General features: G+C 39.0%; 1 protein-coding gene across 3 annotated transcripts; it reads right to left on the bottom strand.

The window, feature by feature from the left end:
* Positions 1-466: 466 nt before the first annotated feature.
* On the bottom strand, positions 467-13,462 carry septin3 (septin 3). 3 transcript variants are annotated; one of them, XM_026932256.3, is made up of 10 exons: positions 12,510-13,462; positions 7,256-7,492; positions 6,954-7,082; positions 4,971-5,052; positions 4,715-4,852; positions 4,100-4,217; positions 2,948-3,043; positions 2,630-2,726; positions 1,990-2,041; positions 467-1,782 (listed from the first exon to the last, which is right to left on the bottom strand). In XM_026932256.3, exons 1-10 carry the CDS (start codon positions 12,871-12,873, stop codon positions 1,650-1,652), a joined length of 1,446 nt encoding a protein of 481 aa, XP_026788057.3. In that variant the 5' UTR covers positions 12,874-13,462; the 3' UTR covers positions 467-1,649. The 3 variants fall into 3 exon arrangements, with proteins under 3 accessions (XP_026788057.3, XP_026788058.3, XP_026788059.3); XM_026932257.3 differs by lacking the exon at positions 12,510-13,462 and adding an exon at positions 11,682-11,842; XM_026932258.3 differs by lacking the exon at positions 12,510-13,462 and adding an exon at positions 9,136-9,308.
* Between the last annotated feature and the right edge of the window lie 247 nt (positions 13,463-13,709).

Below are 13,709 nucleotides of genomic sequence, written 5' to 3'. Positions count from 1 at the left end.
TTCCTTTTTGTGTTTTTTCCCCCACAGATAGATATAAATGCTTCATGAATGCCACTTCTTAATGATTTTCTGACATTAGTTACATAATTTAGTTATGTAAATTGCAGTTTCTATTCTTTTCACACCACAAGGGCCCTCTGTGACTACCTGATACTAACATTTTTTGTCAAATGATAGTGAAGTGTCTTTTTTTGGATACGTATATTAAAAATCATGGGGCCCCCTGGTGGTCTGGGGGCCCTAAGCAACCACTTATACCATTTATAGCGAGAAACGGCCCTGGCTACAACAGAGACACAATCTAGTGCGAAAAAACCACAGATTTGGATTTTAAAATCAGTTGTTCCTGGGCAGGTCAGTGTTGTGAGGTACTGCACAGTGATTTCTGTTTCTGCTGTTTTTCATACAGCAGAGATGTTGTAGATGATGATATATGGTTACAGAAAAGTCAAAGGAAGTCAAAAACTGATGGAAAAACATTTATTAAATGATGTAATAAATAACACTTAAAAACATAGCACTCAGCAAGAATACCATCCTTGTAATTTAATATTTCACAAAAAGCATTAATGAGAAAAAAACGTAGATTAAATAAATAAAAATATGTATTCATCCAAAGATTGGCAGAATGTAAAAGATGATCTGAGGTGTGATACAGTTCAATTTCACTTGCCTAAACAGATCATGAATTGACCTGTGCTTTGACTAAAACATCAAGTGTTTGACACTAAAGTGAACTTTTAAACATCAAGCAATACCATTGTTCCAGCGGTATACATGCACACTAATATAAACAATGGCACACCTGAAATATTAAAAAAAAAAAAAAAAAAAAAAAAAAATTACGTTGAATATTATGTTCTTTTTTGAGTTGCTTGAACACTGGAAAGATGGAGCTAAAAGATATAAAGGCACATTCTCTCATACACAAACACAAACACACACACACACACTTGTGCACACACAGTCTAGAAACATGTTTACAAAATGTATTGGGATAAACCTTCAAAAACCTTGAGTTGAGAGGAATCAAAGATTTCTGCTTAGTACTTGGTGTGCTATTCTGGATAATGTGAAAGTCCTGAACTGGTGCCCAAAAGGATCATTAGTCATTTGGGTAAGCTACGTAAAACATGCAGCCAGTGGTAAATGCTGCAGTGTGTTTAGGAATAGTTAAACAGGAGCGCATCAATATACTATCGTCAAAGTGCAAAAAAAAAAAATAAAAAAATCGTCAACGTTTCTGAGTTCTGAATTGTTTTGGCAGGTAGAGAATAAAACCTATTAGAGAAAATGATCACACAAAGGAGACTTCACACAAAGATTTATAAACTCCTATGTATTGTGTGCAGTTGAATGGCAGTGCTGTCATCCATCTATACTGTGGCAAGTTAACTGTAATATCTAGAGGCTATGCTCATGAACGTTTCAGCCAGTCTCCCTCTTAGGTTGATGTGCTGTCATTATGTGTTTTAAAAAGGATGGTTTGCAAAAAGAGAGGCAACGACGAACATGCTCAGATGGATAAAAAGCTTTAAGATGAACTCCACAAGGGCACGTGCTAATGTATTTATCCGCAAAAATATTATTTGTTATCATCTTTCATTATCGACCTCGCTTCAATCATTCTCTCATTCACTGTTTCCCCCTTACAGGTTGCTTTCCTGTGTGCTGTTGCTGGTTGAGATGGGATGGAGTCCTCCGTTGTCATTGAGCCTTTTGGCCCGGTACGTCTCGTAGTGGATGTTGTGGGTGACCTCCTTCAGGTCTTGGAGGTGAGACCTATAAAGAGACAAAGTCAATAATCAGTACATAGTGTTTAACATTTACTGAGGCAATTATACCTGAATTGAGCCTGAAATGGTTGAAGATAAGTTTAAGGAATAAAACACTTCAGGACATGCTCTAATTTGTTACTTATAAGCTGTTTCTAATGAGAATTGACAATGATAACAGGAAAAAAAAAACAATCTTGCAATGTAATTTTACCTGATCAGGAAATCCCGTAGTTGAGAGAATTCACAGTGATTTGGGTTCTCAACTGATGGGAGAACAACACAAGAAATTGATTGTTAGTTATCTTACAACCTCCAAAAAAGTCTGCAAAAACAACCCCAAAAAATCTGCAAAAAGATCAGAGTTTAAGTGGCTGTGGGACTGGCATCTAGGGAGAATCAAACACAAGGTAAACAGGTACAATGACTGACATCAGAGATGACCTCAAAATGTCAGCAGTGACATGCCAAGTGCTCAAATAGGAGAGATAATTACTCATCTCTCTCCCCACCTCCAACCCCCTCCAATTCATGTTCATGACAGAAAGCGATAATACAAACTTATTTCTCTGACATTCCACAACTAAATTAAACTCTAATAACTAAAAATTGCAATTGTCGGTGAATTGCTGTGGTATAAGAGGAATAAAACACATACTTAAGTGTTGTTATAGGAATATAAGAAATTAAGAAAAAAATAACATCACAACATTTTCCTGTAAAACCATGTCCCACAGTGTTTAAGTCCTTAGATAACCAAGTCAGCACTGCAATGAGTCCTACTACAACTGAATCCTTCTAGTTATATCTGATTTAGATGGAAGGCCAGAGAATGACACAGTGAGCTTACCCACCTTCTACTATTCCCCAGGCAGTCTTCCGACCCAGAACCCGTTTGCAGTTGACTTGGTACTCTTTGTCACTTCCCACTACTGCAAAAGGCATGGCCTCCTGTACACACCCACACACACAGATTTAACGAGGGAAGACCGATGAGTCACAGACTGAGAGCATAATATAAGTGGAGCAACAGAGAACAAAAAATAGGACAGGAATATTGTAAATGAGGCGATAAAAGAAAAACAAACAGCAGTAAAGGACATGAGGCAGGAACATTGCAGCTGTGTTTTCTGAGTACTGTAGAGGGCAGTATCAATCAATTCGCACTGTACCCTGATCTTATCGTTATCAGCCTTGTCCTCCTGGTCCTCATCAAACTCCTTTTGTGGATAAAATTCGATTCCACACACTTCCAGCTCCTTCCTCACCTGGACAAGGGAAGAGAATTTAAAATATATATTTGTCATATACGTGATTTTTTTTGTCAACAGAATTAACACTGTCATCCAGACATCTAAGCAACCACTCAGCCATCCATCCATCTACTGACCCACCTATCAATTTACCCACCCTTCCATCCATCCATTCATCCATCCAACCAGCCACCCATCTACTCATTCATCCATGCATATACTGTATTCATCCATCCATTCATTCATCCATCCTATTTACCATCCATCTACCCATTCTTCCACATTCTTCCATTCTGCCCATCTAAAGATCCTTCCATCCATCAATCCATCTATACACTCATCTGTCCATCCATTCACCTACCCATATATCCAACCATCTATCCATCCATCAATTCATCCACCTACACTATATGGCCAAACGTATGTGGGCACCTGACCATCACAATCATATGTGCTTGCTGAACATCCCATTCCAAATCCATGGGTATTCATATGGAATTGTTTCAACCTGCTATAATAGCCTCCGCTCTTCGGGAAGGCTTTTCACTAGATTTTAGAAGATGACTCTAAGGATTTGCACCTATTCAGCCACATTAGTTCAGAACATTAGTGAGCTCTGGCACTGATTTCAGGTGAGAAAGTCTAGCATGCAAACTAGCTCCTAGCTCCTCCCAAAAGAACATCAGTGGGGTTGAGGTCAGGGCTCTCTGCAGGCCACTCGACTTCTATTACACCAGACTTGGCAAACCATGTCTTCAGGGACTTCACTTTATGCACAGCTTTGGGCCCCTTAGTTACAGTGAAGGGAAACTGTAATTCTACAGTATACAAAGACATTACAGTACAGACAATTGTGTCCCTCCAACTTTGTTTGGGAAAGGCCCTCATATGGGTGTGATGGTCAGGTGTCTACATTCTTTTGGCCATCATCCATCCATCCATCCATCTACTCATTAATCCATCCATTCACTCAACCATTCTACTACTGATCATCCATCCACCCATTCTTCCACATATCCATCCATCTAATGATCTCTCTACCCATCCATCCATCCATACACTCTTTCTCACTCTCTGCTTGAACTCTGTTTTTTCCTCAGGAGTGAGAGTATCCGCTTTGGCAATGACAGGAATGATGTTCACAGTTCGACTTAAATGCTTCATGAACTCAATGTCCAGCTGCCGCAGTCTGACACAAAGTGGATGAGAAAGATAGATAGAAAGGCAGAAGGTCAAAGAGAGCAGATACAGAACAATGGAGAAAAGGGGGTTGGGGGGCAGTTAATAGATTGAAGTGGCAGAGAGATCGCTGCAGCGACCGTGGCAAGACTCAAATGAGCCTGATTTGATTAATGTATCTCAGACAATCATTCAGACATATCATATTAACTGGCTGTTCCATGCAGACTGCCTTAAATTAAGTTCTTCTCTGCAGTGACCAGTGGGTACAGGGAACATCACTTTTTATTAATGTTACCCTCTTCCTTGGAGGCTCAAATCTGAACATTTTTTTCAATTCATGTTCCAATTTTTTGGAATTGTTTTACACAGAAATTCAATTACTATATGCATTTACACAACCTACTTCAGTTAATTGAAGCTAACTATTGTTAGATTCAAATTAATAAGACCATTTTGTGCAAGAAGAGGCATGCTGATTTCAGGATGTGATATATTTGCACTTACGAGTGTCCAGTTGGAGATATGAAGTACAAGCAGCAGTGCACTCGGGTGTCCGGAATCCGTTTTTTACGGGCAATGTTAACTTCCTCCTTTAGAAACTTCTCATACTGCTCATTGATATATTTAGATATTGGCTCCCAGCTATGAACACAAGTGGACAGCTTTAGATCACTAATAGAGTATAATTCAAAGACAGATGACAACAGGATATATTGACAAAGTATAAATAAATCCAATCTATGAAAACCTCCTTACTCACCAGTTTTCGTTGTTGATCTGGTCCCCAAATCCTGGAGTATCAATCACTGTCAGTTTCATCTTCACACCACCTTCCTCTATCACTACAATATAAAATAACTATGACATCACCAACAATTCACTCTGGTCAGTAACAAAGCCACAAAATAATGCATGACCAAACCCATATCTTGATCAAATATCAGAAAATCACTAAGTTTTTTTATTGATACCAAAATCGGTTATAATGGGAGAGAGAAAATTAGGAATGCTATAGAAAATTGGCTTGCATGCCAAACCTGCCTGAAATATAAAGCTCTAGTGTGAAAAACTGAGACTTGTTTGGCCAGTTAAGTTCATGCATTTTTACTTTACATTACTGATACCTCAAACATTGTGTGCTCATTCCAAGGATGTGTAGTGTGTATTCATGCATTTTATAAAAAAAAATCTAACACAAACAAATAGCCAGAAATTGCAAGAAACTAACACTAAAACCACATTTAAAATATACTAAAATTAACTCTAACTTGAATTGAAAATATAGAAATTTACAAAAATGCTACTTTTTGTCTATTGTTTTTGTGTAGAAACATGTGCCAAATTAATAAATGTAAATGAATTCATATATATATCATCAGCAGTATGCATATATTCATATATTGTCCAAAATAGAGCCTCTTGTCACAAGTTCAACAGAACTTTTGGAACATGCTTTAAATTTCCAAGATATTTTTGGACAAATGCAAAGCTGCAGCAATGTCGACACAAAAAGCTTTTCATGAAGTACAGTCACAACCCCAAAGACATACAGCTGACAATACAAAAAATCTTTCAAATATACAAAAGGGGGATTTTTCTACATGGAAAGAACCCAACACTGGCATACTATATCTGCCTGCACATTCAACACAGTTGAAACATTAAGCCTACACAGCAGTGTGTCTCAGCAGATTTGGGGTCTGGGCCAAATGCCATAGCCTACTGTTTTCCAGCTGTGCACAAACGCTGGCACCCAAAGGGCATTCAGTATCAGGCCTGTGGCATTGCCCAGGGCAGAGGACACACCAGGCTGCCTGTGACTCTGTCAACGTCCTTAAAGACAAAGAGTCCTTGTTTCCATGATGAAAGTTCAAGACAAAGAGAACATTAGGAACTTCCCAGTGAAACATATAGTGCTGTGATCTCTGTGAAATGGGGTTTTATTTTAGATGATACTTGGGCTATTGAGTTAGGTTTGATTTTTGTTTTTTTGTTTTTTCACTGCTCAATAAATTAAAGGAGGTTCCACCAAGAATGCTAATGTGACAGTGGATAGTGGGATAGTGGGACTATTTAACATAACTGAATTTGTCATTATTTAACTGAAGAAAGTTTCTAGTCATCCAGCATTTAACATCCGAAAGCCAATCAAAGACAATTTGCAGCGAGCCGCTTCTACCAGTTTTCAATGAGACGTACAGCTGTGTATCATCAGCATAAAAATGGCAGGAAATTTTCTACTTTCAAAAGACAGATCCAAGGGGAAGCATATACAAAGAAAACAGCATAGGGCCCAAGATGGAGCCCTGAGGTACAGCACAAGTGATGGCTGCTGAGGAAAAGGAGAAATGACCAATCCTAACAGAAATTGCTCTGTCTTTGAGGTAAGAGGCAAGCCATTTTAGAGCAGTTCCCTGGATGTGAACACCACACTTAAGATGATCCAGAAGACTAGTATCAAAAGCTGCGCTGAGCTCTGGTAAAATGAAAATGGCACATTTTCCACAATCACTGGATACATTGAGGAGGGAGAACTGTGGTGTTCTCTAAAACTTGAGTGGAATTTCTCCAAAATATTACCTTTACACAGAAATGAGGAAAGCTAAAAGAAGACAATTATTCTCAAAAACTTTGAGATATAGTCCACCTTACAGGTTGGCCTGAAGTTGTTAAGAATTGATGCATCTAGACTTGTGTGTTTAAAACAAAAAGGATCTCAACCACTGGCTCTGTTAGATCTTACCATGTGACACAGATTTAATCTCCACAGTTTTGGGGATCTTCTCATCACGACTCCAGCCAGAGCTCCGCCTGCTCACCTGAGACTTAAATAGAGTATTCACCATGGTGGATTTCCCCAAGCCACTTTGACCTAGGGGAAAGGACAAAAAAGTGGGAACAATGGAATGGCGCATAGGATAAGATATTCAAATAATTTACAGAAAGTTATCATGTGGGGGTTTACAGGTGAAACAGATTTATAAGATAACTTGAGAGACTAACTTGAGAGACTTTCTCGATTCATAGCTCAAAATTTTCACTAACCTACAACCATGATGTTGAAATCAAAGCCAGTCTTCATGGTCTTCTTCCTCATCTGTTCAATAATGGTATCTATCCCAACATATCCCAGCAATGTTGAGCCTCCTCCTGACCCCTGACCTCCAGCCCCTGAGCCCTGGAGGGGCGCAGGGGGGATGCTGTTGGGTGGTACCACATGAGATGGCTTGGCAGGGACGGCAGGTTTGGGTCTCACTTCCGGGGGCACGATTTCTGACATGTCTTTAGCAAGAGGAAACAAAAGTGAGACTGAGTTCTGGGGGTTTTAGGTAAGCTATTGAGTTCCTGACACAAGTACAGCTTACAGATATGTTATGAAGTGAAGTGAAGTGACTTGTGGCCAAGTATGGTGACCCATACTCGAAATTTGTGCCCATTTAACCCATTCAAGTGCACACTCACAGTAGTGAACACACACACAGTAGTGAACACACACACCCAGAGCAGTGGGCAGCCTTTTTTGCTGCGGCGCCCGGGGAGCAGTTGGGGGTTCGATGCCTTGCTCAAGGGTCTCACCTCAGTCGTGGTATTGAGGGTGGGAGAGAGCGAAACTAATACATGTCTGGTGTTCAATATTTTCCAAAAATATCTTCTGGGATATTTTTTTTTCTTGAAAGATTAGTCATTATTTGGTTATCTGCCACACCTTATCCATCAAGGGCCACAAGGCTTAAACATGTAAAGAAAAGTTACTTTATCTATTTGTTTAATTCTTGCTAATTTTCTTACCAATGATTTGTTGTTAAGACCATTAAAAGCTTAATATTTTGCCATTTTGGGCTTGGCCCATTGTTTTGCCCAGGAGTGTAGTTGTTAGTTGTGACATCTATTCAGTTAGCATTTAGATATAAACTGTGCACATCTTATCAACACTTGTGCTCTATCTGGGTTAAAACACAAGAGAGTGTAACATGGCATCACGTGAATAAAATACACTGGATTTTTTTTTTTTTTTTTTTTAAAGATCTAGGCCAAGTGTTTGGGAAAGAAACTAAATCACAGTTAAAGTCACCCACTTCCCTGACACGAAAAAACTAATTCTGGAGTATACTGAAATAATAATATTTTAAGAAAGGATATGGGGATGCAGGATGTAGGATTTCCTTCCTTCTTTTTCATTTTCTTTTGGGACATTCGGCTCTACATGTTCCTAGCTCACATGTTCGACTGCAGGGGAAAGTGATGAGATGCAGAAACACCACAACATTCAATCAAACGTAAGCTCAGATAAAGATCTGCGTTATACATAGTGCGTTAGAGTTTTTTTTTTTACAGCCCTAGACAACGGGAGGTATTTCTTTCAGCTCTAACTCAGAATCCAAGTATTTGATAAAATAAAAACCTGAAACTATTTCAACTATTTCAGTGTTGAAGTATTCTATTACAATCTAGGTCAGGTATTATTGGAAGAGAAATATCTCTCCTGAGCAACACAGATATCTGTTTTAGGCACAAAAATCCTGAAAGAACAAGTGATTTTTCCCACAGTACAAGAATCTGATAACATTTAATCCTTTTATAAGGCTTCTTAAAGCTTATGAAGGCACAAACACATGCAGTATAAATAGGATTAGCCTCAGTCCACTGCTGCTGCATCCCTGTGGAGTCATGTCCTATATTCACACTGCCTAAATTAGCAGAAAATAATAAATGATCACATAACCCACATTGCATGTTCCCAGGCACTAAGAAACACAAACAGGTTTGATCACTAAGACAACACCCCCTCATAACACTGATCAAGCAGGAGGATGTGAGCATCCCTAGAGCTCGTGACGGTGGATGGATGTCCATTGTGTTCATCACTCCTTCACTCAGTCCCGCGTTTCCGTTACCGCACCTTAACGTGTTTAACGCAGACTCACCGCTTCAGATTCTCCGGAGCTTCTCGAAGGAAAACGCAAGTTCTACACGCTATTTATGTGCTGGAGCTGCTTAATAAAGACCAATGTGTGAAAGATCTCGCGTGATTCGTTAACGCGTCCTTCCCTCTCTCTCTCTCTCTCTCTCTCTCTCTCTCTCTGCTCGCTGTCTGCCGTTACTCCCTCCCTACTCCGACCTTTCCCGTTGCTAAGGAGACGAGAGAGAATGATGCAGCGCGCATGCGCAGATCGCTGGTTAGGCTTTTAAAATAATTCGTATTTATTAAATATTTATTGTATTTTCTTTTAAATAATACATTACTGTGCATTACTCCGCTATACACACATACACACACACACACACACACACACATATATATATATATATATATATATATATATATATATATATATATATATATATATATATATACACCAATCAGACATAAAATTAAAACCACTGACAGGTGAAGTGAATAACATTGATTATCTCGTTACAATGGCACTTGTCGAGGAGTGGGATATATTAGGCAGCAAGTGAACAGTCAGTTCTCAAAGTTGATGTGTTGGAAGCAGGAAAAATGGGCAAGCATAAGGACCTGAGCGTCTTTGACAAGGGCCAAATTGTGATGGCTAGACCACTGGGTCAGAGCATCTCCAAAATGGCAGGTCTTGTGGGGCGTTCCCATTATGCAGTGATTAGTACCTACCAAGAGTGGTCCAAGAAAGGACAACCGGTGAACCAACGACAGGGTCATGGGCTCATTGATGTGCATGGGGAGCAAAGGCTAGCCCATTTGTGCTACAGTAGCTCTTCTGATCCCACAGAAGAGCTACTGTAGCACAAATTGCTGAAAAAGGTAATGTTGGCTATGATAGAAAGTTGTCAAAACACACAGTGCATTACAGCTTGATGCGTATGGGGTTGCGTAGCTGCACAGCAGTCAGAGTGCCCATGCTGACCCCCGTCCACTACTGAAAGTGCCTACAATAGACACATGAGCATCCATGGAGGCCCCACCTCACAACTTACAGGACTTAAAGGATTTGCTGCTAACATCTTGGTGCCAGATGCCACAGCACACCTTCAGAGGTCTTGTTGAGTCCATGCCTCGATGGATCAGAGCTATTTTGGAGGCACAAGAGCGACCTACGCAATATTAGGCAGATGGTTTTAATAATATTTAGTAATAATCTGTCTAATCTGACAGATTATTATTACAAAATAATATTACAAAATATTATTGCAGACTTTTAGTTTTAATTTGAGGGTATGTACATCCAAATCGGGTGAGTGATATAAGAATTTACAGCATTTCTTATATATGTGTAAAAGTATTCTTGTTTCTTTCTCAATATTTACTTTGTGCTTTTTGTCTGGAGCCATGACTAAATATCATTCATTTGCAGGTGTACTCTTGAAAATGAGCTAACTGTGCTTAACATAGTCTGCTGCCACCATAGAAAGAAAAAAAAATAAAATAATTAAAAAAATAATAATAATCAAATGTTACAAAAATGTTTTTATTTGTTTGTTTGTTTGTTTTTTGTTGAGTAAGGGCGGCATGGTGGTGCAGTGGGTAGCGTTCCCACCTCTCAAAAACATGCCAGTAAGTGAATATGCTAAATTGCCTCTAGGTGTGTGAATGAGTGTGTATATGTGTGTGTGTGTGTGTGTGTGTGTGTGTGTGTGTGTGTGTGTGTGTGTGGGTGGCATGGGCTCTGGATCCACTGCCAAGTGGTTACTAAGTAATAGACTTTATTTAATAACGTTTCTGATAGAAATGTTATAGGCTGTCTCGGCTTTATTCTGGCCCTGTAGAGACAGAAAAACTGTAGCAAGTTCTACAGGAAGCCTGGCTCAAACATCCAGCCAATTTCTTTATGCTACTTTAACCACAAAGGCAAATTATGCTTTAATTATAATAAAATTTTTATTGGTTGTTTTATTGTTTTCTGCTCAATATATTAATTGTTTTGCTACTTGCAAAATTTCTTTAAATGTTACTTTAGATGCACAGTACTGTAAGTTTCATATTTGTTCATTTTGTTTGTTTTTGCAAATCAAATACACACTTATGCAGATGATTTCATATTACTGTGATTGAATTGCAATGAAACTACAATTACCTCTAAAATAGGAGGACTATATTTTAAGCATTGTGACATGCATAATCTAAAATTATGAAAAAAGCTGACTTTATATTTATATTCTTAGCCATTTTCATTTAAAATTTAATGTGCTTGAAAAAACCTGGATGCTCATAACCTATGGACTTTGGATCTGATAGCAGCTACGGGTTATTAAATACAATAATTTAGGCTTTAAGTAATAAAAACTTGTTTAATATCTCTCCTTATCTAATTGCCATTCTCTGTGTATGTATAGGAGTTCATCAAAATATTCTTAAACGTATATTATATAAACGTATAAACGTATATGTGCCAGAAATGCCGGCATAGCTCTCTTACAGGCCAAGACTGCTACTCAGACTCAGTAACATAATGAGAAGACACCCATTAGCACTCAGACTATTCCAGCTACTCACATTTTACAGCTTTTTCCCATGTTGCACTCTCATGTGCATCCTGTTTACATGTGTGCCACCTCTTTAGCTCATATTTACTCGATCGCATGTCAGTATATTGCGCATTTTGGTGTATGCTGCGGCAGTGAGAGGCAAACACTTGCCTCGTGCTCTGTTTTATCTTCCTATGTGGAAACATGCATGTGTGCAGCCTGATAAGGCAGCACGTCTCTCTTTTTTCCTAATGTTGCTATTTGTTTTAGTAGCCTGTTTAGTAGCCAGTTAGTAAAGTTGTTAGTAAAATATAGACTATATACACTGTACTGTAAGTGTCTAGTACATGAACAGGGTTACCAAATGATTGTGATTGTGAATTTTACCCAATTTCAAATGTTGATAACAATTATATATACTAATCCTGTAGCTAGAATTGGGATAGGATACTCAGGATCCTCTGTGGATCATTTATTTTCGACCTGAACCTGACATATAAGGTAGCTAATCTTCATGTTCAGGAGCAGGAAAATACCAGAAATTAAAGCTGAAGCTAAGTTCTGCAGAGAGTTAAACTCTAGGATCAGGATTGGACAATGCATTCAGGCTATTTACTCTAATGCTATTAGCTGAATATGAAAGTGGATGCATATATTTATGCAACTATTTGCTTGGTCCTTATTCTCACTATTACAATCTAGTCAAAATAATTCATATTAACACTGAAGACTACTCATAGCCTTCAAAATATTTTTAAAATTGTATTGATCCATTTTCAAATGTTATAATATAATGAATTTACAGTAATTATCATGTTACCTATTGTGTCTTGCAAATCATTTGGCTTGTACTCACATGTAAATGCATATATACCAGGAAGTTGGATTATCTCTTGCTCGCTTTTCCTCGTCTCAGAAACAGATGGCCTCCTCAGTAGGGAATCGTCCTGCTGATGTAACTGAGCAAAATTCACTTGTTCAACTGTCAAACTGTCTTCTTCGGTTAATGACTGTTCACATGCTTTGTCAGCTCCGGATTGGGGCATCCAGTCACCCATGGAAAGTTCTGGAATGACTGTATGTGTTTCCTGGTCAGGATGATTGTACAGGTCTCGTGGGGAGCCGGTGTGGGGCAGGTCATGGGAGGCCATCTGAATCACTGCATCATCCCTTGTATCCCTGGTTATGTGTGTACTAGTAGATTGTGTGCTACAAGACATACCACACTTTATCTGTACCTCTAAGCATTTGTGTTTTCTCAGGTGTGTGTCTTCCTCTAGAGAGCTTGTTTGGCTTGAATTAGATTTGGAAGAATCTGTATCTAAACCAACGTAGCTCTTTTTTGATGGCTTGGAAACATCTTTTTTCTGAGACCCTCTTCTCGCTGTTTCATGAAGGGATGAGTCCTTCTTTCGTGCCTGAGTAGATATCAGATATGTAGACTTTCTGTCAGAAAAACTGCCTGCTCCTTTGATCACACGTCTGCAGGTTCTGCTCTTCAAAGGAAATTGGTCAGTCTGGTTGAGTTGTCTGGGTGTGTAAATATAATTTGATGTGGTTGTTTCTGATTCAGGTCTACAGATTCTGGCCAAATGACTGGATTCAGCAGATGATCCGTGACTCTTCAAAGGGAATCGGAAGCAGTCCGTCTGCTTGGTTTGACTTAGTGTGCTAATGCAGGTGTCTGTTTCTGAAGCTGTGAATTGGGGCTTACTGTGATGAGTGGACCTTTGGGTTTCAGTAACACTGGTATTTAAATCAAGCAAAGAAGAGTTGCTGTTCTCATGAACATTTACAGGGCCTTCACTTTTTATTTTCTGTGAAACCCCAGTGATTGGACTGGTGTGAATCTCTGGATCACAGTTTAGAGCTTTGGAAGAGGATGTGACAGAGGAAGAGGATTTGATAGAGGAGGAATCCACTATTTTGGATTGTTTTAAAGATATAAACACTTCATAGTCCTTAGGAAATTCAGAGGATGGTTTGAGTTGACTGTCAGGGCTTGGATTGCTCTGAAACCTGTTGGTAAGACCTGACGGTTGATTGCTTGCATCAG

Source organism: Pangasianodon hypophthalmus, chromosome 26 (assembly GCF_027358585.1).
Source record: "Pangasianodon hypophthalmus isolate fPanHyp1 chromosome 26, fPanHyp1.pri, whole genome shotgun sequence".
NCBI lineage: Eukaryota > Metazoa > Chordata > Actinopteri > Siluriformes > Pangasiidae > Pangasianodon > Pangasianodon hypophthalmus.
This window is presented reverse-complemented; position numbering and strand designations above follow the sequence as displayed.